Source organism: Erythrolamprus reginae, chromosome 1 (assembly GCF_031021105.1).
Source record: "Erythrolamprus reginae isolate rEryReg1 chromosome 1, rEryReg1.hap1, whole genome shotgun sequence".
Taxonomy (NCBI): Eukaryota; Metazoa; Chordata; class Lepidosauria; order Squamata; family Dipsadidae; genus Erythrolamprus; species Erythrolamprus reginae.
This window is the reverse complement of record NC_091950.1, coordinates 328,891,586-328,918,169: the sequence shown is the minus strand read 5'-3', so window position 1 is coordinate 328,918,169 and position 26,584 is coordinate 328,891,586. Positions and strand designations below refer to the sequence as shown.

Genomic DNA, 26,584 nt, shown 5'->3' with positions numbered 1-26,584 from the left:
AGGGAAAATTTTTTACAGGGACTCAAACTTGGCTTCGGGTCGCATACGACCCGAACAGAACAGCAGGGTTAAATCCTCGATATAAACCTTTCAGAATACCCTATTATCCAGCCTTTGCATGAATATTTTTTTATTATTCCAAAATGTCAGTATTCACTATCAACTACCTATAATAAATCACAATATGATTCAAATATATTATTAATATTTAGCTTCATGGGTCAATTTCAGGGAATTGAAACTGTATAAGTTATACAGTTCATAAAATAAAATGCATGTTTACAACCAATCCTTTATAGCCTTATAAAAAGGTAAAATACCCATAAAAGTTGCTTATTTTTACAACTTTTTAAATCAGAAAAATTACAGCCCAACTTACTTTTTCGGGGAGGACTTATCAACCTTTGGAAGACCTGGAACATGACACAAAAACTGGAGTTAGAAAGAAGAAGCTGCTTGTCTGTTAGGAGAATTCTTCCTTAGTCACCCCTGCCCAAGCAAATAATTGCTGGGAACACTGGAAACTTTAGTCACCAAATACACAGGAAGCTCCATTCAACAAATGAAGACAATGTATTTGGTTGCCTTGCTTATCTTTCACTAATTAAAAAATTCCCCAAAGAGGGAAAAACTACAGATAATTGATTAGACAATGGCACTCTGGAAGAACTCTATTTACAGGAAAGCAACCTCCATTTCTCATGCAGACGATCCTGTCCAGTCTCAGGTTGAATTGGGCAGAAAATATAGTACGGGTATCTCATCAGTTACAGTTGTGTCATTATTAGAAATTAGATTAGATTAAGAATGTTAATATAAAATTAGATTTTAAAGATTAAATTTGGAAGAGCAGAGTCTGAATAAAGTCATCAAATTTGTAAAGCATACACCGTTGCCAAGTATTTTCAAGAAAAACACATTTTTCTAAATATAATCCTCAAAGTGCAAATTTAACTTCCTGTATAATTATAGAGGAAGCTAATTATTTCTTGAATGTTAACACTGTATGCCATTTCTCTAAGAATTTGTTGCAATATTTTATTTGCACAACAGCTCAAGACCAATCAACAAACTTCATAAATAAGCAGAGACTCAAACTCAAATTTTACTTTCAAATCACCATTGGCTTTAATCCCAAAGTTGAAACTCAGATATAAGAATGTATGGATTCAAGATTTTCTTTTGAGAAGAGCAATACTGAAAATGCAGTTCTAGTGAAAACTGACATAAAGTAGAATCTGTGTAGTAGATCTACAATTTATTTATTTATTTGAATTTTTTAATGCCGCCTTTCTCCTTAGATTCAGGGCAGCTTACAACATGTTAGCAACAGCGCTTTTTTTGAACAGGGCCAGCATATTGCCTCCACAATCCAGGTAATTGTAACAGATGTTTTTTTAAATCATTTCCAAATCAAATATATCCGCCTTTTTAGAATAACAAGGAGAACATAAAACATAAACTAATTTTCAAATACAGTGGAAAAATAAAAATGGAGAAACATTTCACTTGTACTTTGCAATTCATGCTTTGGGAGAAATCTAATGGTGAAAAAAGAAGCTGTATTCAATTCAAATGTGTGAGTCATGCTTTTATTCTTTCATCAATAAAGAAATTGTTTTCTTTAATTTGATTCATTATTATAATTACAACTTATGCACTTTTAATCTTAACAATTCTGAAAGGTGTATAATAAAACAAAAAATACCCCATACAAATAAGAACTGAACTTCCTATAAGTTTATGGAGCTTTCTAACAGTCAAGAACAAACAAGCCAAGGGATTTTAAAGGTTTAAATCAGATCTGCAAAACTTGTAGAGGGCCATATTAATAAGTTAAACATCATTATGGTTCATAAAGAAATATCTGGTGCACCAATCAGTTATTTAATAGCTGGAAAATGTGATAGCATAGGAAGTGATGGTGAGGGTTATAATGCTCAACAATGGGACTTTCAGAGTGACAGTAGTGGTGAATTATTTTTAAAAAAATATTAGCCAACAACATAAGGCTATTTAACAGGTCACATGTGGCCTGTGGGCTATATGCTTCACAGTATTGATCTGCACATAAAGAGATGCATGTAACCTCTTAATTACACACACAAAAATATGCAAAGATGTCTAAAGTAAGAAAACATTACTGACACGATTCTTACTACAGTATTTTTCGGAGTATAAGATGCACCATGTTTTGGGGGAAGAAACTAGGTGGAAAAAATCTACCTACTAGGTATCATGTGGCTAATGTCCTTAGTCTGGTGAACCTCAGCATATTACTTTATCCTTTGGGTAGTGCTGAAAAAAAATCATCTTCTGAGGGAGTAGAAATGAAAACAAGCCTGCAAAGACTTAGGGCTGGGGAAAAAACATCTTCAGGTAGCAATGAAAAAACCTTGCAAGCAGGGAAGATCGTTAGCACCTACTTAGGGCTGGGGGAAAAAGCTTTGAAAAAGATACATTCCAAGTACAGTATAAGACACACCCAAATTTTCAGCCTCTTTGGGTGGGGGAAGGTGTCTCGTATACTCCAAAAAATATGGTAATATCCCCAACAGTACTATCAAGATCCACTCCACAAATCTCAGTATGCTGGTTGGTACACATCACAAGAGTACTCTGACAAGTACTTAGACCTAAGAATTTTGAATTTTGTAAGTCAGCACTGATACTCTGAGGTAGATTGATACTCCCCATAAGAGATTCCTGAGAATTGAAGTAATATTATTTCCATGTAAGGGCAGCATTATGTACAATGTGCATAGTAATCTAGAACAGCCTAAGACATTACAGCAAGGCCATTGTGGCCAGGCTATATTTATTTAAGATGAATGACTATAACTGAAGAAAGTCAATTGCTACAGCTATTTACGCAGAAATGAAACTAAAACAAGGAGTACCAACCAATTACAATCTAGTTCTCTGAAGTGCATTTTCATTCAGGACATTCAATTCTACCAACTCCCAAATCAGTTTACCAAGCGCCATCTAGCCTTCTGATTCGATTACCACTTTACCTGATTAAATGAATTAATGTTGCAAAATTAATGAATTGCCTTGGAGAAAGTTATTCAGTAAGAAATTCTGTTAAAATAAGAAAATCCTATCTTTAAATCAGGGCTAAATTCTCTCCATGGCCAAAAGTATGATCAACTAGAGAGGAAACATAATCTACAACAAATATTGAACTCCTAAATTTAAAAATAAGTCGGGAGCTAATGTTAAAAGAACTGCGACCAATTTACAAAAGTAGTTTCTAAAATTGCTAAGTGCACCAATGACACAGAATTACTTTTAACTACAATTAATTGTTGGTTGATATTGTTACTCAGGGTTATATTAATGTTTGTTTGTATAGAATATGATTTTCTCTAGAAAAAAATAATGTAAAAAAATCCCTTAAAATGCATAAATTACTTTCAATTTGAACACAGCACAAGCAATTAGTTGTTTGAACTTCTGAAACAATATGTATTGATACTTATCATGTATTGATACTTATTATTCCCTATAATTGCGAACTCACATGATTTGGTGATATCAAATATGGAATCAAAACAAAATGCGAAAAACAAGAGGGTAGAGCAAACATACTTAGACAAACTAAAACAAGCATAATCATATAATGTTTTATATCCAAAAGAACACTATACCATATCAAAGAAGTTTAACAGATTGCATACATTTAATAGTTTCCAGAACCACACAATGTTGTTATACTTGAAAAAAAATAAAGAAAATGTCAACTGAGAGGTTAAGTCAACTGTTTACATAATTTACAATAAACTGGTTAGGTAGCAGAATGCCGAACATAATTCTGGCAAGCAGGTAAAGATACATTCAACATTTTGCTGTAGGTTTCATTTGTTACACAAATGGTTCCTTAGCATGGAAATTAAATACAAAGTTTTTTCATGCTACTATAATTACTTGGGCTCAAATGCTAACCCTCTCTACATGGGGCTACCTTTGAAAAGTGTTCGGAAACTTCAGATCGTGCAGAATGCAGCTGCGAGAGCAGTCATGGGCTTCCCCAAATATGCCCATGTTACACCAACACTCCGCAGTCTGCATTGGTTGCCGATCAGTTTCCGGTCACAATTCAAAGTGTTGGTTATGACCTATAAAACCCTTCATGGCACCGGACCAGATTATCTCAGGGACTGCCTTCTGCTGCACGAATCTCAGCGACCAGTTAGGTCCCACAAAGTGGGCCTTCTCCGGGTCCCGTCAACTAAACAATGTCGTTTGGCGGGACCCATGGGAAGAGCTTTCTCTGTGGCGGCCCCGGCCATAGTTCCCTCTAAGCTGAGCAGTGAGCAATCGCTCACTTAAAAATCATCATCAACTCAGAGTTTTCCAAACCTGCCCAGAAGCCGAGAGGGAAGGAGAGAGAGAAAGGAAGAGAGGAAGAGAGAGAAACAGATAGAAAAAAGAGAGGAAGGAAGAGAGAAAGAAAATCAAAATCTAGTTTGAAACTAGCTCAACTATTTAAGTGGCATTTTGATATTGATAGAGTTGCCCTATTATGAGCTCACTGTTATAGACACACAGTACAGTATTTTATTTTGAAATTCTCTGAGGCAAAACAGGGTGGGTTTTTTGTTTGTTTGTTTGTTTATTATTTATTTATTTATTTATTTATTTATTTATTTATTTATTATTTCTGTGCCGCCCAGTCCCGAAGGGACTGCCCCTCAGACACTATACTTTTCCGCCCACCCCACCAAAAAATTCGAGGGAACACTGGCCCCGGCCCTTTGGAACCAACTCCCCCCAGAGATTAGAATTGCCCCCACCCTCCTCGCCTTTCGTAAACTTCTTAAAACCCACCTCTGCCGTCAGGCATGGGGGAACTGAGATATTCTTTCCCCCTAGGCCTTTACAATTTTACGCATGGTATGTCTGTATGTATGTTTGGTTTTTATAATAAAGGTTTTTTAAGTTATTTTAGTATTGAATTGGATTGTTACATGTTGTTTTTATCATTGTTGTTAGCCGGCCTGAGTCTACGGAGAGGGGTGGCATACAAATCCAATAAATAAATAAATAACCCATACTTTCCTTCTAGCTCAGTGCAATTTATGAATCTGAATGGAAAATTCAATGCAGCTGGCAAACTAGTAATCTACAAACTAAGGTTGTGCTAACCTAAATATTATATATTGTTAAACAAGCTATATATTACAGATATCAATATCAATTTATCCTACAGTATGCCTACCAAGGATATTTTCTGAATAAAACTAAAAAGTTTATACCACAACATTTACAAAAAAAAATTTGGTTGAATCAATACAAACTAAGATCTGAGTGAAAAATATATTTCTAAATATATCTTGTTATCTGCAGTTTAAGAATTATAGCCTTTAGTGTGGCAATATTTAAAACTACTAACGTGATAGTCATTTTCTCTATGGTTGTCCATCTAGTCAAGAATATTTAGATAGAAGCATTCAAACAAAATTATGTTTTCCTTCCAAGTAAAAAATGGCAAAAAAGGAAAAAAACTGAAACATGTACAATACATAAAGCATATTTTGGATATACAAAATATTAAATGATAAAATGATACAGAGTGCAAAACTCAAATTATGGATCAATAATAAACAATCTGTATTAAAAATATTGGCAAATGTATATACAATTAGAACTCAAAAATACTTTTTTCCAACTTCATCTTTATATCCCTATCCAAACCAACTAAAATCAACTCTGATGACACACATTAATTAAAAGTTTAGCACATCTAATTGTAGAGTCTCTAGATTAGAACAATTACATCAGCACAATTATACTTTAAACTTAATATATTTACAACTGAGATCAGTTTAGTTGTACTATGTCAAAGGAAACATTTTCCATTTAAGACCAAAAATGGAACTAAATTAGTTTATCGCTGAAGAATTGATTGATTAGCTACAAGAGCAAAATTTAAATTAATGAAATGTTTAGGTTTCTGTTTTAAGGAAACAAACTGTTCTATACTTCATTTCTCTGATAAGAATTAAGTTTCTTTTATTATTTCTTTTATTTTTTTAAATTTTTGGGCCACATAACATGGAATACATACTTCATATTCCTTTTATTTTCTCCATAACAAGCACTATATTGAGATGGGTAGGACTGAGATAAGATAACTTTTAAAAGTCACTTACCTAGTTTTCATGACTAAAAGAGAATAGGCGTTGATTGCTTACCTGAACGCCTCTTCTCGTACGGTGAGTGGGTACAGCAGTCACGTGGGTTGCTCCTGTCCAATCCGATGGGACTGAGCCTAGTATTAAAAAAGCCTGCTGGATCCGCCCCTTCCCCAGAATTCGCGAATCCGTAGACTAGGCTCAGTAGTGAAGCTCCATAATGTTCAACTCTCATGTGTTAGAAGAAAGGTAGGAATAGAAGTCATAGAAGACCACACAGAAGGGAGGGAAGTGACTGCTGTACCCACTCACCGTACGAGAAGAGGCGTTCAGGTAAGCAATCAACGCCTATTCTCCGTACTGAAGGAGTGGGTCCAGCAGTCACGTGGGACATACCCAATAGATAGGTCCCTAGGGTGGGATTAGATTGCTATCGTGAGAGATAACGGATTGGAATACCCTTCTGCCGAAGGCAGCGTCCACTGAGGCGTAAGAATCGATTTTGTAGTGCCTTATGAAGGAATTTGGCGAGGCCCAAGTGGCTGCTTTGCAGACTTCCTCCAACGGGGCTTGAGTCGCCCAAGCGGCAGATGTGGCAGCACTTCTGGTGGAGTGCGCTGTAATATTCCTTGGAATGGAGAGGGAGGCTGTCTCATAGGCCTTAGAGATGGTCCCTCTGATCCAATGGCCTATTACTGATGAGGACACTTTGGATCCCATGGATCTGGGATGATAGGCCACGAAGAGTGCTTCAGACCTCCGAATGGGTCCTGTGCGTTGAATATAAATTTTTAGCGCTCTAGTAAGATCCAGAGTGTGCCATCTAATTGCCAGGGGGTGCTCCCGTTGGAGACAGAAGGAAGGTAAGACAATATCCTGGGATCTGTGGAACATGGAACTGACCTTGGGTAGAAAGGTGGGGTCCAGTCGCAGAACCACCTTGTCCTGATGGAACTGACAGAGGTCCTGCCTGATAGAGAGGGCTGCCAACTCAGATATGCATCGGGCGGATGTAATCGCCACCAGGAATGCTACCTTAAAGGATAGGTACCCGAGGGACGCAGATTTCAGGGGTTCGTAGGGTGCCTGAGTAAGGGAATGGAGAACCCGTGGCAAGTCCCAGGAAGGATATCTGTGGATCTTAGCAGGTCTGAGGTTGGCCACTCCTCTGAGAAATTCTTGGATTTCCGGAAAGGAGCGGAGGGGCTGCCTGCGAGGCCCCGCCAAGACAGAAGAGATGGCTGCCAGGTGGCGACGGATGGTGCTGGTAGAGAGGCCTTGGTGGAAACCTTTCATGAGGAAGGAGATTATCCTGTGAATGGGAAGACACAGGGGAGATAAGCCCTCCTGCGAGCACCACTGATGGAATTTGGACCAAGTATGGTCGTATATCCGGTTGGTAGACCCTCTTCTAGACTTTAGGATGATTTCCACTGTGTCTGGGTCGTACCCTCGCAGGTCTAGGTCTCTCCGGATAATAGCCAGGCGGTGAGGTGGAACCACTCCGGATCCGGGTGGAAGGAGGCCCCCTGCCGCAACATATCCTCCGAAACGGGGAGTCGCCAGGGGTTCTGGACGGACAGGTGTTGGAGGTCCGTGAACCAGGGCCTGCGAGGCCAGTGAGGGGCGATCAGAATTACTCGAGCCCTCATTAGGGTGATCTTGTGAACCACGTCTGGCAGAATTGGAATTGGAGGGAAGGCATACAGAAGACCTGGAGGCCAAGGGATCCTGAGAGCATTGATTGCCTCTGCTCCCGGGGATGGAAACCTGGAGATGAAGCGAGGGAGCTGGGCGTTGGTTTCGGTCGCAAACAGATCCAGCACTGGATGGCCGAACCTGAGGCAGATTCGGTGGAACAGTGCTTGATGGAGATTCCACTCTCCTGGATCTATGGTTGCTCGCGATAGCCAGTCCGCTTGGACGTTGAGGCTCCCCGAGATGTGATCAGCTAGGAGCGACTGGAGATGTTTCTCCGCCCAAAGGCCTAACTTTAGGGCCTCCCTTATGAGGGCCTTGGATCTTGTGGCTCCCTGTCTGCAAATGTGGCTTTTGGTGGCTATGTTGTCGGTAAGAATCAGAACATTCTGGTTGGAGATGTGAGGTTTGAATTGCTTTAGAGCTAGAGACACGGCTCTTAATTCTAGCCAATTGATGGGCCTGGAAGCCTCCTCCGGTGACCACGTGCCCTGGGCTAGAAGACCCTGGGCATGGGCTCCCCAGCCCGAGAGGCTGGCATCTGTGGTGACAACAAACTGGTCTGGGCACCGGAAGGGAGATCCCTTGTCTAGGGCTGGAGAAGTCCACCACTTGAGGGATCTGCGAACTGTCGGTGGAATGGCGATGCGACGAGTCGAGTTGCTGTGGCCCGATCTCTGGAATGGTAACAGAAGCCCCTGTAGTTCCCTGGTGTGAAGGCGGGCCCAGGGGACAATGCCAATACAAGACACCATCTTTCCCAGTAGGGAGGATAGGGTGACGATGGAGGCAGATTGCAGGGATAGGATACGAGCGATGAGATCCAACATGCTGCGTTTTCTCTCAAGAGAGAGGAAAACCTGGGATATCTCAGAATTAATGACAGTTCCCAGATGTAGAATGGAAGTAGATGGCTTAAGGTGGCTCTTTTTGAAATTTATAGAGAAACCATGGTTCTGTAGAACCGACATGGTGGAGGAGAGATCTGCAGCCACTCCATTTTTTGAATTCCCATGAATTAAAATGTCATCTAAATAACATAAAATATGAATGGGCGTGGCCCGGATATGAGCCGCCAGGGATCCCAAGAGCTTAGTGAAGACTCTGGGAGCTGAGGAGAGCCCAAATGGCATAGCCCTATACTGAAAATGCCTGCCTTGAAAGGCAAAACGCAGAAATTTTCTATGGCCTTTGGCAATGGGGATATGGAGGTAGGCTTCCGTAAGGTCCAGGGAGACCATAAAATCCCCCGGATGCAGGGCGGCCAAGATGGAGGATAAGGAATGCATTTTGAATTTCCTATATTTTATGAATTGGTGCAATTTTTTTAGATCTAAAATGGCTCTCCAACCTCCAGAGGTCTTAGGGACCATGAAGAGGATGGAGTAAAAGCCCAAGCCTCTCTGGAGAGAGGGGACCGGCTGGATAGCTTTAATAGCTAACAAATGAGAAATAGCCTCCTCCATTCGGATACGAGATGTAGAGGAGCTGGGAGAAGGACAAGAAATAAAACGGTTAGGGGGAGGAGAAATGAACTCTAAACGGAGACCCCTTTCCACCGTATCAATGACCCAGGGGTCCTTACAAGAACGGTGCCAGGCGGAGGAGAAACAGGCCAGGCGACCGCCTATGGGAAAAGAGGGAGACTCACCATCTGGATTTTTTGGAGGCTCTGGTAGAGGAGGATCCCCTCTGGTAGCAGGAACCTCTGCCCCTGGAGTTTCTATATTGGGATCGAAATCGAGGGGAATACTGACCTGGATTCCTTTGAAAGGCGAACCCTTGATCCTGTTGACGCCCTGTGCACCGAAAGGACTGCGGTTTAGAGGCCTTCTTGGTGGTAGGTCCTAAGACCTTTTTCTTGTCTGTGGTCTCTGTGAGGAGAGGGTCCAGAAGGTCTCCGAAGAGGAGATTGCGTTTCAGAGGACCCATGGCTAACTGCCACTTCTGCCTTACTCCCGCCTGCCAAGGGCGGAGCCATAGAAGTCTTCTGGCCATTGTGGAGGCCGCTACTGACCTGGCTGCAAATCTGGAAGATTGGAGAGTAGCATCCGCTACATATTGGGCAGCTGCGAAGATTTTGTTGAAATCTTGTTGGCCTCGTAGATCATCTGGAGGTAGATGTTGTTGGAGCTGACGAAGCCACAAGAGCATGGCTCTGGAAAAGAAGGATGCTGCTGCAGCACTTTTAATGGCCCATGGGTCAGCGAAGAAACCTCTTTTGAGCATTTGCTCAAGACGCTTGTCTTCTGGACGGAGGACCTCCTCTGCTTCGCCAGGCATGGGAGCAGCCGAGTGAAGAGTCTTCACTGGATCATCTGGCCTGGGACAGGCTAGGAATTCCTCATAGGAGGGAGAGAGCTTGTAAAGCTTCTTGTCCTTGGAAGTGGGAGTGAAACCAGAGGTTGGGTGGTCCCACTGTTTGAGCAAGGCGTCCTTAAACAATTTGGGCATAGGAATTACCTCATTGTCTTCCTGTTCTTCCATGAAATAAGGAAGATTTTCCTCCGGAGGGTCTGTGGAAGGTGTAGCCTGCTTTTCTTGCGCGGCTAGCCCCGTGGATACTCTTGCCTTAAGAAGGAGAGATTTGAAGAGTTGAGGTGGAAAGATGGCAGCTGGGGCTGGAATCTTAATTTGAGAGTCCTCATCTTCCGACAGACGCTGAAAGGGGTCATCATCCTCTTCTGCATCCACGTCCTCATTCTCTTCCTGAGAGGAATCAGAGTCCTCCATGACTGGGGCTCTGTAGGAAGGAGAAGAACCCACGGGACGGGAGGAACGTGGAGGGGTATGAGACAAGGAAGGAACATTGATGGCCGAGAGTTTAGCATCAATGGTTTTAGTCAAAACAGACAAGATAGACTGAAACTCCGGAGGCAAGGAAGAAATATCAGCCGGAAAAATAGGAGGATCCCTGAAGGCCTGAGAAGGTTCTGGCTGGGACGAATCCTCAGTAATATCTGGCTCCTCTGGACCTAAGCCCCATAGTTTGGGTTGGGGTGGATTTAGGTTTGGCTCATCCAGGGATAGCACAGGAACCCCAGAGAGAGGCAGGTTAGAGGCCTCTGGGGGGGTTGGATTCATATGCACTTGGGCCTGCACCTTTAAACGTTTGGCTGATTTATCATGTATTTTTTGTAGGGCTAGGTCCCTTCTCTTCTCAGCCCTGGTGGACTTAGCCAAGGAATGGGCCCCTGAAGAAGAGGAGGAAGAGGCCTGGGGGATATTAGTAGATTCATCACCAGTAGGCCTAACCTCTCTGGGACCTTTAGTAGTGCCTCTCTTGGGAAAAGAAGCCATAGTCTGAACAAATTACAGAAGACGAGGCTTGAGCCAAGAAATTTAGGGGGGAGAAGAATTTAATGAGCTTCCCAAGAGGAGAGGTGACCCTGCTCCTAGGCCCAGGAGCGGCTGCGACTTAGGGGCAATCCGGACAATACCAAGAGTTCGTGTCCCTAAATGCAGCGTGGCAGGCCTCACAAAACTTAAGTAAACCAAGGCACACTGGTTGGAGGCCACTTCCGTGGAGAATAGACCTGAGGGACTCACAGCTACTCCAGGGTCAAGCGGCGGACTGGAAGCACTGATGGCTGACCAAGAAGGGCAAAACCGAAAGTGCGAAGTTACTGGGCGCGAGGGCCTAGGTCCGGGAGACAATCAAGTCCCACACCGCAGGAGGTAAATAGCCCTTAAATCGTTATGTAAACAGTGGCTTGCCCCGGCAGGACCTCCAGGCCGAGAGGAATAAGGTTAAATTCCAGGCCGGCCGCAGCAACAGCACGGAGGGAAAATAAACCGCGAATGGCTGTGCCGCTCACTTCTCCCCCAAACTCGAAGCCCGATAGGGCTGAGTAGAATCCACTGCCGGCAAGCTTTAATAATAGAATAATCTTACTGTTTTTAGAAGAGAAAGATCGAAGGGAAGGTGTTTTGAGAGGAACGAGCGTTCACACGACCGCTGGATAGCGGGACTGAGCGAATTCTGGGGAAGGGGCGGATCCAGCAGGCTTTTTTAATACTAGGCTCAGTCCCATCGGATTGGACAGGAGCAACCCACGTGACTGCTGGACCCACTCCTTCAGTACGGAGAATTGGAATTTAGGCCATCTCCTTGGCCACTAAATCACATTGGCTTTCAATGTTTATTAAAATTGCATCTTTACATGCAATTTCAATTGTTCTCAATGACTGAAATAAAGTAAGACTACTCAGAATAATTTTAAATAGAGTTGTATCATTCTATTAGTATTAATCAGAATTTAATTTATTTCAGTAGTATAACAAAGACACATTTATCTTTCTAATAATTATAGTATACAACTACAAGATACAACATATAGTTTTAGAAAAAATCTTAATGTTGAGTTTGTATGAAAAACATATTCTAACTTTACATGGGTCTCTAAGGAACTTTTCTTTCTATATTCTTTCTATGTTAAGCAAACAATTTGTGTTTGACACAGCAATTTTGGTCAGGAGCAAGCGCCCATCTTAAAAGCCACTGGACTGTATGTAAGGCAAATAACTAAAGGTAAAAGGAAGAAGAAACCACTATGGTTTAGTAATGACTTAAGAGCTATAGCCAATGAAAAAAAGTCTGCCTATAGGAAGCATAAAGAGTCTGGAAGTAGAGCTGACAGAGAGGTGTATAAAATTTCAAAGGCTCAAAGGGTCCCTGGTAAGAGTTCAGGATCTTAGCCAGACCCCATGTAGGGTACCTGTGCACCACTGATGGGCTCAGGTTGCTTGCTCTCCTGAGGAACTGACGGACCATGGGGTGCTGTGCAGGAGTCCAAAACCCACATGGCAAAACAGAGGACAGGGCTGCCACCTGACTTCTAATGGTATTGTGGGAAATGTCCCTAGGGACTAATTTCACTTTGGCACACCACCTACGAAAGGCCTTCCATGTAGCATTATATATTCAATTGGTTGAGGGCTTCCTACAGGCCTGAATCCTCCTGATTGCCCTGGAGGGAAAATTATCCCCATTCAGAATACTCCACTCAAGCGCCAGGCAGTCAGTTTGAACCACTGTGGTTCCAGATAGACCAAGGCTCCCTGGTTGAAGGAGATCCTGTTTTGAGGGATCCTCCAGGATTGAGCTACCAATACATTTACTAGGTCTGCAAACCAAGGCCTTCCAGGCCAGTGAGGGGCCAAGAGCAGAAGTTCTGCTTTCTCCTCCAGCAGCTTCCTGATGATCTTCAGAATAAGTGGAAGAGGATGGTACAGCAACCCTGATCTACACTAGCTGTGAAGTAAATCCACTTCTTCTGCCCCCGATGTTGCAAACCTGGTGAGAAACCTGGAGAGTTGGCAGTTGTCTTGGGTGGTAAATAAGTTGACTATTAGGAGGCTGAAATGGTCCAAGCTCGGCTGGGCCAGTCTGCCTGCATATTTGCTGTGTCTGAAATATGTTCTGCCCTGATGGACAGCAGTGAGAATATGTCCAGAGGCCTAGTTACTTGGCCTCTTTCCTGAGAGGCCTGGAGTCACCTCTCCAGTGGTTTATGTGGGTCTTGGCGGTTGCATTGTATTTAAGTATTTACAATATTAGATTTATATGCCGCCCCTCTCCGAAGACTCCATCAAGACCAAAATGTATCTGCCCAAGACTACCTCCTCAAACCTCGAGGGCCAGATGGACTGCCCTAGCTCCAGCCAATTTATGTTGTGGCTTTGACCTTCCTGAGTCCACTGTCCCTAAGCTGTAAGTGACTGGATGACTGATCCCCAGCCCAAGATTCTGGCATCTGTTGTTAGTGTCAGGCATTCTGGCTCTCTGAACTGGCAGCCCAGGAAGATTACCACCAGAGAGAAAGGATCACTTCTGGCAGAAAATGTACTCTGGTTGACAAGCCGTTCCTGCTGGACCTCAGATATATGGGAGGAGGAACCACTGTAGACCTCTGCTGTGGACTCATGCCCATTTCCAAAATAGTCTTTTATGGAACATAAATGATATAAAAAGCTATGATCGTATATAGTAAATAAACGACAGCCAATACACTGACTTCATTGATACATTTCTCTGATAGATATGTTCAGCAGAGCCAATTTACAAGAAAAAATTTGCCTTACTGATTTATGAAATCAAATCTCAAAATTATGGTTACGGTCAATAGTACTGTATAACTTAGTGAGATCTGATTCTCTTTCTACCTACTTGGATAGAACAGAGAGATTGCAGAGTTACTACTACAAAGTTTACAAGGGTCATGCCATGCTTAATTAAAAAAAATTAAAAAATTCTTAATAGCCCTATTATAAAACTGTTTCTGAAAATTCCACAAGTATAACTGAGTCTTTAAAAATCACTTATTACAAAGATGGGATGCTTTATTTAAGTGAATGGCCTCATACTGCTCTCCAGACAATAGTAAAAATTATCTGAAATATTCCTATTTCTCCTATAAATCTATTTATATGTCTTCTTGGTATGTACTACTTATATATTACTCTTTTCAAATCAGAGAAAGTTGCTTTTGCAAAAGCCATTGATATCCTATATTCAATCTTATTTTTAATTACAGTGCATCATACACCAACAATGCTTTAGATGAAAAATATTTTACTTGAACGTATTTCCTTGCACTATACACAATGTAATACAACATGGAAGATAATATAACATTGAGGAACACATATTAAACATCTATATGTCAATAATATTACTTACTGCAGGTACCAGTAATTTTTTTACTTCCTCTACAGCCCTCTTCAATTTGATTTCTGCTCTATTTTGAGCATCTTCCACAGTGATTAATACATGCAAATCTTCATTCAGATGTTCCCAATTGGGCTTGCCTCTGTTTTGTTCTTCCTAGAAAAATGAAACATCACATTTAATTGGTTATCCTTAATTGCAACAAGTCACAATTATCATCAAAATGACCAAAAAGCACACTCTATTGCTAACAGGCAGAATTCAACATAAAAACTTTCTAGAATTATCTGAGTAACAAAGACAAAATAATAATTTGAAATCTAAGGATTTTCTCACTTTGTACTGCTATCACGACTAAACTCAATTGAAAATAAGATACCATTATACAATCTCAAGCTTCATTTACGGACAGGGAAAAGTGACAATCACCTTGGGCCTCTTTTTTTTTTTTGCAAATCTCAGCATCTTACTAACACACTAATACATCATGCTCATTTCAATAGCCCATTCTTGCTATACACAACTGAGTTCACTATTACTATATTTCCCTTTAATAGACACTTATGTAGTAATGTGTCACTTACCACACACACAAGCATGCCCACATATAGAAAAACATTAGCCTGCCTTAAATGATTACTACAAAGATTACCGTATATACTCGAGTATAAGCCGACCCGAGTATAAGCCGAGGCACCAATTTTTGCCACAAAAACTGGGAAAACGTATTGACCCGAGTATAAGCCGAGGTTAGAAAATGCAGTGGCTACTGGTAACTTATAAAAATGGAAAACAATAAAATTACATTAATTGAGACATGTTTTAGAATATTTATTTTAAAGAAAACCAGTAAACTAGCTCTGTAAATTTAAAAGAGGGTAAACAAATTAACAATATTAACAATAAATTAAAAAGTAAAAAAAGTAGCTCGATCAGGAACAAAGCTAAAACCTAAGAGTTAAAATCCTTCAAAACTGGATTCCTTCTCATCATTAATTGGATTTACATTATTGTTCTGTTTTTATATATGCTGTGAGCCACCCTGAGTCCTTGGAGAGGGATTGCATACAAATCCAATTAAATAAATAAACAAACAAACAAACAAATAAGTGTATCCAAAGAAGAGCTTCAGCATTAGCTGCTGTGAGGTTATCAGCATTGAAAACCAGATAGATAGATAGATAGATAGATAGATAGATAGATAGATAGATAGAGATAGAAAGATAGATAGACAGACAGACAGACAGAAAAATAGATAGATAGATAGATAGATAGATAGAAATAGATAGATAGATAGATAGATAGATAGATAGATAGATAGATATAGATAGAAAGATAGATAGACAGACAGATAGAAAAATAGATAGATAGATAGATAGATAGATAGATAGATAGAAAGAAAGAAAAATAGTTAGATAGAAAAATAGATAGATAGAAATAGATACAGATAGATAGATAGATAGATGATAGATAGATAGACAGATAGATATAAAGATAGACAGACAGATAGAAAAATAGATAGATAGATAGATAGATAGATAGATAGAAAGAAATAGATACAGATAGATAGATAGATAGATAGAAAAATAGATAGATAGAAAGATAGACAGATAGAAAAAGAATTCCTGTCTAGCTCTGCCTCATAACACATTATTAGATCCTATCCAAGCAAGGACAGCAACTACCACAAAATACCATTTTTTAAACAGTTTAAATCCTTTCAAAGGAGGGGGAGGAGAATCTGACAGCAGGGGGCCTTTTTAATCCGACTCACCATTGCAAATGGCTGCCTTCTTTGCTTGAGCTAGGGAGAGGAACTACGGCGTGCCAGAGGGGACAAAAGCTGGTGCCTCCTCGCTCTGGCTCAAGCAATGGCGCCCTCGTGTGGTGACCCGAGTATAAGCCGAGGCTGTGTTTTTCAGCCCATTTTTGGGGCTAAAAAACTCGGCTTATACTCGAGTATATACGGTATCTGATGGAGCATTGAAGGGGTGCACGAGATTGGAGAGGAGACTTCTTTCTAGATCTTCACAAGGTAAGTGACAAGGCGAGGCAAGTTTCGGGGTGAAGCAATTTGGGGAGTATGAGCTATTTCAGTGGGCTGGGGATGCCTTGGGTGGTCTTATGCAGGTTGCCTGTTCTACCGGTAGGGCATTCCACATCCTGAAATACTTTGTGTGCACTTAACAAGCCTCACATTGTGAATGCATGGGTGAAAGGAGGGAGTGATGTCATTCAACGTATGAGATTCAATCCCATAAATCCTTGGGTTAAAAATGGAATGGGCAGGCTCCATTACATTTATAATTCGAGGATTACCTGTAAAGAGAATAGGCGTTGAATTGCTTACCTGAACGCCTCTTCTCGTACGGTGAGCGGGTACAGCAGTCACATGGGGTTGCTCATGTCCAATCCGGTGGAACTGAGCCTAGTATTAAAAAAGCTTGCCGGATCCGCCCCTTCCCCAGAATTCGCGAATCCATAGACTAGGCTCAGTTGTGAAGCTCTGTAGTGTTCAACTCTCATTGTTAGAGGAAGAAAGATATAGAAAAAGGTAAAGAAGACACATACAAGGGCGGGAAGTGACTGCTGTACCCGCTCACCGTACGAGAAGAGGCGTTCAGGTAAGCAATTCAACGCCTATTCTCCGTACTGAAGGAGCGGGTCCAGCAGTCACATGGGACATACCCAATAGATGGTCCCTAGGGTGGGATTAGCTTGCTATCGTGTGAGATAACGGATTGGAGTACCCTTCTGCCGAAGGCAGCGTCCGCTGAAGCGTAAGAATCAATCTTGTAGTGCCTGATGAAGGAATTTGGTGAGGCCCAAGTGGCTGCTTTGCAGACCTCCTCCAACGGGGCTTGAGTCGCCCAAGCGGCTGAGGTGGCTGCGCTCCTGGTGGAATGCGCAGTGATGTTCCTTGGAACTGAGAGGGAGGCCGACTCATAGGCCTTAGATATAGTCCCTCTGATCCAACGGCCTATTACTGTTGAAGACACTTTGGCCCCCATGACTCTGGGATGATAGGCTACAAAAAGTGCTTCTGACCTCCGAAAAGGTCCTGTGCGTTGGATATATATTCTCAGCGCTCTGGTGAGATCCCGGGTGTGCCATCTAATTGCCAATGGATGGTCTCGTTGGAGGCAGAAGGAAGGTAGGACAATATCCTGAGATCTGTGGAACATGGAACTGACCTTGGGTAAGAAGGTGGGGTCCAGTCGCAAGACTACCTTGTCCTGATGAAATTGACAAAGGTCCCGCCTGATCGAGAGAGCAGCCAGCTCCGAAATGCGCCGGGCAGAGGTAATAGCCACCAGAAAGGCTACCTTAAAGGATAGGTACCTGAGGGACGCCGATTTTAGGGGTTCGTATGGTGCCTGCGTGAGGGAGTGGAGAACCCGTGGCAAATCCCAGGATGGATACCTGTGGACCTTGGAAGGTCTGAGGTTGGCTATGCCCTTAAGGAATTCCTGAACTTCAGGGAAGGATCGGAGAGGCTGTCTGCGGGGACCTCCTAGGACAGATGAAATGGCTGCCAGATGACGTCGGAGGGTGCTGGTGGAAAGTCCTTTATGGAAGCCTTGCATAAGGAAGGAAATAATTCTGTGAATGGGGATGCACAGAGGGGAGATACCTTCCTGTAGACACCACTGGTGAAACTTGGACCACGTGTGGTCGTAGATTCGATTGGTCGAGCCCCTCCTGGCCTTTAAAATGACCTCCACTGAATCTGGGTCATGACCACGCAGTTCTAAATCTCTCCTGATAACAGCCAGGCGGTGAGGTGGAACCACTCCGGGTCTGGATGGAAAGAGGCCCCCTGCCGCAGCATATCCCCCGAAACGGGGAGTCGCCAAGGGTCCTGGACGGACAGCTGTTGGAGATCCGCGAACCAGGGCCGGCGGGGCCAATGAGGGGCGATTAAGATTACTCTGGCCCTCTCGGTGAGGACCTTGTGAATCACGTCCGGGAGGATTGGAATCGGAGGAAATGCGTAGAGTAGGCCTGGAGGCCATGGACTCCGGAGGGCATTGATTGCTTCCGCTCCCGGGGATGGAAATCTGGCATAGAAGCGAGGGAGCTGGGTGTTCGCATTGGTCGCGAAGAGATCCAGGACTGGTAGGCCGAATCTGAGGGTGATTTGATGGAACAGGTCTTGATGGAGGTTCCACTCTCCTGGGTCTATCGTTGCTCGGGATAGCCAATCCGCCTGGACGTTGAGACTCCCGGAGATGTGATCGGCTAGGAGCGACTGGAGATGTTTTTCCGCCCAAAGGCCCAACTTGAGGGCCTCCCTCATGAGAGCCTTGGATCTCGTGCCCCCCTGTCTGCAGATATGGCTTTTTGTGGCAATGTTGTCGGTGAGAATGAGAACGTGCCGGTTGGGAATGCGAGGAGAGAAATGCTTCAGAGCCAGGGAGACGGCTCTTAACTCTAGCCAATTGATTGGCCTGGAAGCCTCCTCCGGGGACCACGTGCCCTGGGCTATCATCCCCTGGGCGTGGGCGCCCCATCCCGATAGACTGGCATCTGTGGTGATGACAAATTGATCCGGGCACCTGAACGGGGATCCTCTGTCCATGGCCGGAGACTTCCACCACTTGAAGGATCTGCGAACACTCAGTGGGATGACAATGCGTCGATTTGAGTTGCTGTGCCCTGATCTCTGAAAAGGCAACAGAAGCCACTGGAGTTCCCTAGCATGAAGGCGAGCCCAGGGAATGATGCCTATGCATGACACCATCTTCCCCAAAAGGGAAGATAGAGTAACTATGGATACTGAAGGATTAGATAAAATGTTAGAAATTAACTCCACTATACTGAGTTTTCTCTCGGGAGAGAGAAAAACCTGGGAGGATTTTGAATCAATAATGGATCCCAGGTGAGAAATGGAAGTGGAAGGTTGGAGGTGACTTTTATCAAAGTTGATGGAAAATCCATGGTCCTGAAGGACAGACATGGTGACAGCAAGGTCTGTTTTCACTCTCTCTAGGGAGTTCCCATGAATTAAAATATCATCAAGATAACATAAAATGTGAATGGGAGACGCCCGGATATAGGCCGCCAGGGACCCCAAGAGCTTTGTAAAGACCCGAGGGGCCGAGGAAAGGCCAAATGGCATCGCTCTATACTGGAAATGCCTGCCTTGAAAGGAAAAACGTAAAAATTTTCTGTGGCATTTGGCTATAGGGATGTGAATGGTAGGCCTCAGTGAGGTCTAAGGAGACCATGAAATCTCCTGAGTGAATGGCGGCCAAAATAGAAGACAGGGAGTGCATTTTAAACTTCCTATATTTGATGAATAGGTTTAGTTTCTTTAAATCCAAAATAGCTCTCCAACCTCCGGAGGACTTTGGAACCATAAATAGGATGGAGTAAAAACCTAGGCCCTTCTGACCGGCAGGGACCGGTTGAATGGCTCTGATGGACAAAAGATGAGAAATGGCCTCCTCCATACGGTTACAATCTGAGGATGACCTGGGAGAAGGGCAGGAAATAAAACGTTTAGGGGGAGGAGAAATAAATTCTAAAAGAAGGCCTGTTTGAACACTGTCAATGACCCAAGGGTCCTTGGAGGTGAGACGCCAATTAGAGGCGAAATGAGCCAGGCGACCCCCTATGGGAATGGAGGCAAGATTACCATCTAGGTTTCTTTGAAGCCCTGTTAGAGGAAGCTCCCCTTTGGAAACGAAACCCTCTACCCCTGGAGTTCCTGCCTTGGGAACGAAAGTGGGGGGAATACTGACCTGAAGATCTCTGATAGGAAGCCGCTTGATCTTGCTGGCGCCCTGGGCGACGAAAGGACTGCGTTTTGGTAACCTTTTTTGTGGTTGGACCCAAAACCTTCTTCTTGTCCGTGGTCTCCGTGAGGAGTGGATCCAGAAGATCACCGAAGAGAAGGTCGCGCTTTAAGGGGCCCTGGGATAACTGCCACTTTTGGCGAACTCCCGCTTGCCAAGGGCGAATCCATAGGAGTCTTCTTGCCGTTGTAGAGGCTGCAATAGACTTAGCAGAAAATCTAGTAGATTGCAAGGTGGCATCAGCCACGTACTGGGCAGCTGCAAAGACCTTGTTGAAGTCTTGTTGACCTCTCAAGTCATCAGGAGGAATGTGCTGTTGAAGCTGGCGAAGCCACAGCAGCATGGCTCTGGAGAAGAAGGAGGCCGCTGCAGAACTTTTAATGGACCAGGAATCAGCGGTGAATCCTCTTTTGAGCATCAGCTCGATGCGCTTGTCCTCTGGACGGAGGACTTCCTCCGCCTCGCCTGGTACAGCCGCTGCCGAGTGAAGAATCTTGACAGGTTCATCTGGTTTGGGAAAGGAAAGAAGCTCTTCATAGGAAGAGGAGAGTTTATACAACTTTCTGCCCTTGGTAGAGGGATTAAGGCCAGAGGCTGGAAAATCCCACTGTTTGAGTAAGGCATCTTTAAACAATTTAGGCATAGGAATTACCTCGTTATCCTCCTGTTCCTCTGTGAAGTAAGGTAAATTCTCCTCCGGGGGATCAGTGGAAGTGGAGGCTTGTTTCTCCTGGGCCGCTAATCCCGTAGAAATTCTAGCTTTGAGGAGGAGAGATTTGAATAGTTGAGAAGGAAAAATAGTAATTGGAGGAGGAACTTTTATTTGGGATTCCTCATCCTCTGATAAGCCCTGAAAAGGGTCTTCATCCTCCTCTACATCCTCATATTCATCCTGGGAGGATTCTGAATCATCCTGAGTAGGAGCTCTGACCGCTGGGGAAGAACCCAAGGGGCGGGAGGAACGAGAAGGAGGAAGAGGTACAGGAAGCTCATTGATGGAGGAGAGTTTGGCATCAATGGCTTTGGACAACACAGCAAAAATAGATTGGAACTCAGGAGGTAAACTGGAAATATCAGCAGAAATGGCAGAAGAATCCCTAAAGGCCTGGGAGGATCCTGGCTGGGGGGAATCTTCAATAATATCTGGTTCCTCTGGACCTATGCCCCATAGGTTAGGTTGGGGTCTGTCTAGGTTTGGCTCATCCAGAGATAACACAGGGACCCCAGAAGGAGGCAGACTAGAGGCCTCTGGTGGGTCTTGGCTACTGATTACTTGGGCTGCACTTTTAAACGTTTTGCTGATTTGTCATGGATTTTTTGTAGGGCTAGGTCCCTTCTCTTCTCGGCCCTGGTGACCTTGGTCGAGGGGCGGGCCCCTGGAGAAGAGGAGGAAGAGGCCTGGGGGATACTAGTAATCTCATCGCCTGTAGGCCTGGCCTCTCTGGGACCTTTAGTTGTGCCTCTCTTGGGAAAGGTAGCCATAGTCTGACAGTTAACAGAAGACAAGGCTGAGCCAATGACTGAATTAAAAGGAGAAGATTTCAAGGACTTCCCAAGAGGAATGGATCCTGCTTCGAGGCCTCGAAGCTGCTGAAACGTGAGGACAATCTGGGCAAACCCAGAGTTCGTGCCCCCAAATCCAGCGGGGCCAGCCTCCCTAAACTTAGTAATTAAGTAAACCAAGGCACTCTGGTTGGAGGCTTAGCCGGTGGAGAATTTAGCCTGGGACCCCCAAGGCCCGCTCCCGGATCCACGCGGTGGACTGAGGCCTACGCGGCTGGCAGAAGGCCAACACGAGAGGCCTAGATTTTAAAAAAAGGGCGCGAAGGCCTTCGCGCCGAAAAGATCGCTGCTGAGAATTTCTAAAGGGAAAGCGATCGACTAAGTCCAGGAGACTAGAAGGCGTCTCACTCCGCAGGAGGTATATTATAAGCCCTTAAATATTTATATACAGTAAATAATCAAAATTTCAATGGTATAAATACTTGCACTAGGACCTCCAGGCCTAAGGATTAGAAGAATCCACAAGCGGCCGCAGGAATCGTAACCGGCAAAACCGCCGGGGGAAAACGAAACCGCAACTTCTCCCAAGGAAAGAAAGCCAAGCCGCGTTTTTTTCTTTTTTCCTTTTAAACGGCTGGCGCAATTAGTGCAAGTAATAAAATAAAGACAATAAATCTTACTACTTTTTGAAGGAAAGAACGAAGGGAAGGTGTTAGAATGTCGAACGAGCTATCACAATACAACCGCAGGATATGCGAACTGAGCGAATTCTGGGGAAGGGGCGGATCCGGCAAGCTTTTTTAATACTAGGCTCAGTTCCACCGGATTGGACATGAGCAACCCCATGTGACTGCTGGACCCGCTCCTTCAGTACGGAGAAACCTTGTAAGTTATTTACATGTTCTTCAAATAACTTAACAGATTTCCGTGTATGTGTGTGTGTGTGTGTGAACTTTTTTTCACTACTTTCCCACATACTTCAAACAAAATATCAAGAACTCAAATATAATTGCTTTTTATACTGCAGTCACACAAATCAAATCAAAATCTAAGCAAACTCAAATGTGTGTTAACAGCCTTCACCAACAGAAACATTTGAACAGAATACTCCCAAGGATTAGGAAGGTGAATATGCACCACTGTTTTCCAAATCAAGCAAAGCAGGTAATTGATTAATATTCTGACATAGTGCTTTATCACCAAAATGCATATCACTGCTATGTTTTTTTCTCAACATCACTTTGCTATACTGAATCAAAGCAAATCTGATGTTTTAGGACCCCATTCACTCATTGAATACAGAAGCATATTTTTAGACATTATTATTACACATGTGGAAAAAACCCTACTTCTAAAATATAGAAAGGCGAACATGCAAATGTGAAATTTTCTTCATAAAAGATTGCTTTTCATTTTCCAGTTCCAAGCGGCTATAGTTCACTTAATTTTGAATGCACAGTAATTAGGCATGCAAATAATCTACAAGCGCTTTTGAAATTTTAGACTGTGTGCAATCAATCCTATTCTTTTTCTTCTGCACAGAGACCTCTCATTAGGAGATAAACGTCTCCCATAAATCTGCCAGATGTCTTAAATATCATACTATTAAGAAAATACACAATATTCACAAGATATTATGAACTGGATCTAAATTTAGTTGTATACAAGGAGGCTGGATGCCAGAATACCACTGAACATCAAGTATCTGAAATGGCAAATATAAATTTAAAATAAAGCAACATACTTCACAAAGAGGGGTACTTAGGAGAAAATGTAGGTAGAAACATAGAAACATAGAAGACTGACGGCAGAAAAAGACCCCATGGTCCATCTAGTCTGCCCTTTTACTATTTCCTGTATTTTATCTTACAATGGATATATGTTTATCCCAGGCATGTTTAAATTCGGTTACTGTGGATTTACCAACCACGTCTGCTGGAAGTTTGTTCCAAGGATCTACTACTCTTTCAGTAAAATAATACTTTCTCATGTTGCCTTTGATCTTTCCCCCAACTAACTTCAGATTGTGTCCCCTTGTTCTTGTGTTCACTTTCCTGTTAAAAACACTTCCCTCCTGAACCCTATTTAACCCTTTAACATATTTAAATGTTTCGATCATGTCCCCCCTTTTCCTTCTGTCTTCCAGACTATACAGATTGAATTCATTAAGTCTTTCCTGATACGTTTTATACTTAAGACCTTCCACCATTCTTGTAGCCCGTCTTTGGACCCGTTCAATTTTGTCAATATCTTTTTGTAGGTGAGGTCTCCAGAACTGAACACAGTACTCCAAATGTGGTCTCACCAGCGCTCTATATAAGGGGATCACAATCTCCCTCTTCCTGCTTGTTATACCTCTAGCTATGCAGCCAAGCATCCTACTTGCCTTTCCTACCGCCCGACCACACTGCTCACCCATTTTGAGACTGTCAGAAATCACTACCCCTAAATCCTTCTCTTCTGAAGTTTTTGCTAACACAGAACTGCCAATGCAATACTCAGATTTAGGATTCCTTTTCCCCAAGTGCATTATTTTACATTTGGAAACATTAAACTGCAGTTTCCATTGCTTTGACCATTTATCTAGTAACGCTAAATCATTTACCATATTACAGACCCCTCCAGGAATATCAACCCTATTGCACACTTTAGAGTCATCGGCAAATAGGCAAACCTTCCCCTATGTCACTCACAAACATATTAAAAAGAATAGGACCCAGAACAGACCCTTGTGGCACACCGCTTGTAACCTGTCTCTGCTCAGAATACTCGCCATTAACAATAACTCTCTGATGTCTATGCTTCAGCCAGCTTGAAATCCACTGAACTATCCAGGGATTAAGTCCAATCTTCACTAATTTATCTATCAGCTCTTTATGTGGAACTGTATCAAAGGCTTTGCTGAAGTCCAGATAGGCAATATCCACGGCACCACCTTGATCCAACACCTTTGTGACATAGTCAAAGAACTCAATGAGATTAGTCTGACACGATTTGCCTTCAGTAAAGCCATGCTGATTTGGGTCCAATAAGTTATTGTTTTTTAGATGCTGATTTATCCTCTTTTTGAGTAGAGTCTCCATCATTTTAACTACAACTGATGTCAAGCTAACTGGCCTGTAGTTTCCAGCTTCTTCTCTACTGCCCTTCTTGTGGATAGGCACAACACTGGCCATTCTCCAATCCTCAGGAACATCTCCTGTTAACAGGGATTGGTTAAACAAATCAGTCAGGGGGTAGCAATGACAGATCTGAGTTCTTTAAGAACTCTGGGATGGATGCCATCTGGACCCATTGCCTTATTTATCTTTAATCTTTCAAGTTCTTCTAAGATAAACGTGATGGCACAGTGGTTAGAATGCAATATTGTAGGCTAAGTCTGCCCAAAGACAGGATTCAATCCTGACCAGTTCAAGCCTGTGACTCAGCCTTCCATCCTTCTGAGATCAGTAAAGTGAGGGCCCGATTATAATATGCTGACATTGTAAATCACTCAGAGAGTGTTGTAAAGCACTATGAAGCGGTATATGGTATACTACTGCTATTGCTATTACTAAATTGATATTAATTTATGTCATAATTTAAGAAAAATGCTATAAAATGATATAGTATTGGTATATGACACCAATAAAAATATCAAAACTATTTTTAAAAAGTATTTCAAACCAGTGCTGGAAATGTGAAAAACACAAGGAGACATTTACGTGAATAGTAGACTTGTGAGAAAGGTAAGGAATCCTGGGTACCAATTCATATAATGATGCAAAAGATTTTAAGGATTAATACTGCTAGAAAATCAGAACTTTTCTCATTGTAACTTATGGTACATTGATATTGTACATGGTAACTGCAACAAGATTGTATGTACAACGTTGAAAGAACAATGAAATTCTCACAGCAGAGGAGTGGTTATGTCAAAATTTGCAGAAATGGAAAAACTGACCTAATTAGTAAGAGAACAAAAACTTTTTAACGACTAGAACTTTATATTGATTTTTTTGCTGAAAGAAGAAATAATGAATTAATGATGTATAGATCTGAAGACTAAGTAAGGGCCTAAGTGAAGGGGTGAAGATCTTTGTAAAGGATTTAGGAGGGAACATTGTTTGTTGTGCCCTGCCCAGAGTAGCTTTTGTAACATGGATGGCTATATAAATTTGAAGGTTTTTTATTTTTTAAAAAAATCTTTAAATCAAATGCAATTTAATTACCACTTAAGATATATAGTACATTAAAAGCATTTGGTAATAAAAACAGGTTGTGTTTTCAAAAAGAGCCTCATAACTGCCTTTATTATAATTAAATTATAGATCTAAAATTTCAACAAATTACTATTGTTTATTATTCTAGTAGGCAAGTAATTTTTTTACCAATTGTGTAAAAATTTTAGTGTTACAGAATAAGAAAAAGCAATTTAAATTTTATATTTATGTTTACATAGCATCTCTTTCTATACAATCAGTAACAGGACTATATTTCTACAGAATGCTATCAAATTTCCATATATCCATTCACTCAGTGAACCTTAATATTCTAGACCAGGCATTTTCAAATTATGGCCCGTGGGATGGATATGGCCCACTGAAGCCATTAATCTAGCCTGTGTGGGACCATGAAGCTGCCCTGCCCACCCATGGGTCTCCAACCTTCGGCAGAGTGCAGGACTTATCTTTGCGAGCCCTACAGGCATGAACTAGAAGATAATGACAACATTTTTGGCTGGTAGAGGGACAGGCCAAAAAAAAGGTGGATATAGACTCCGGGAAGCATCC

The 26,584-nt window shown here is 42.6% G+C and overlaps 1 protein-coding gene across 6 annotated transcripts in view; it reads right to left on the bottom strand.

The window, feature by feature from the left end:
* QKI (QKI, KH domain containing RNA binding) overlaps positions 1-26,584 on the bottom strand; it is a 120,607-nt gene that overhangs the window by 40,633 nt on the left and 53,390 nt on the right. For all 6 annotated transcript variants that reach the window (XM_070733817.1, XM_070733816.1, XM_070733818.1 and 3 more), the window contains exon 4: positions 14,521-14,664. In XM_070733817.1, the coding sequence (XP_070589918.1) occupies positions 14,521-14,664 (144 nt within the window). The remainder of the gene's footprint in view (positions 1-14,520; positions 14,665-26,584) is intronic.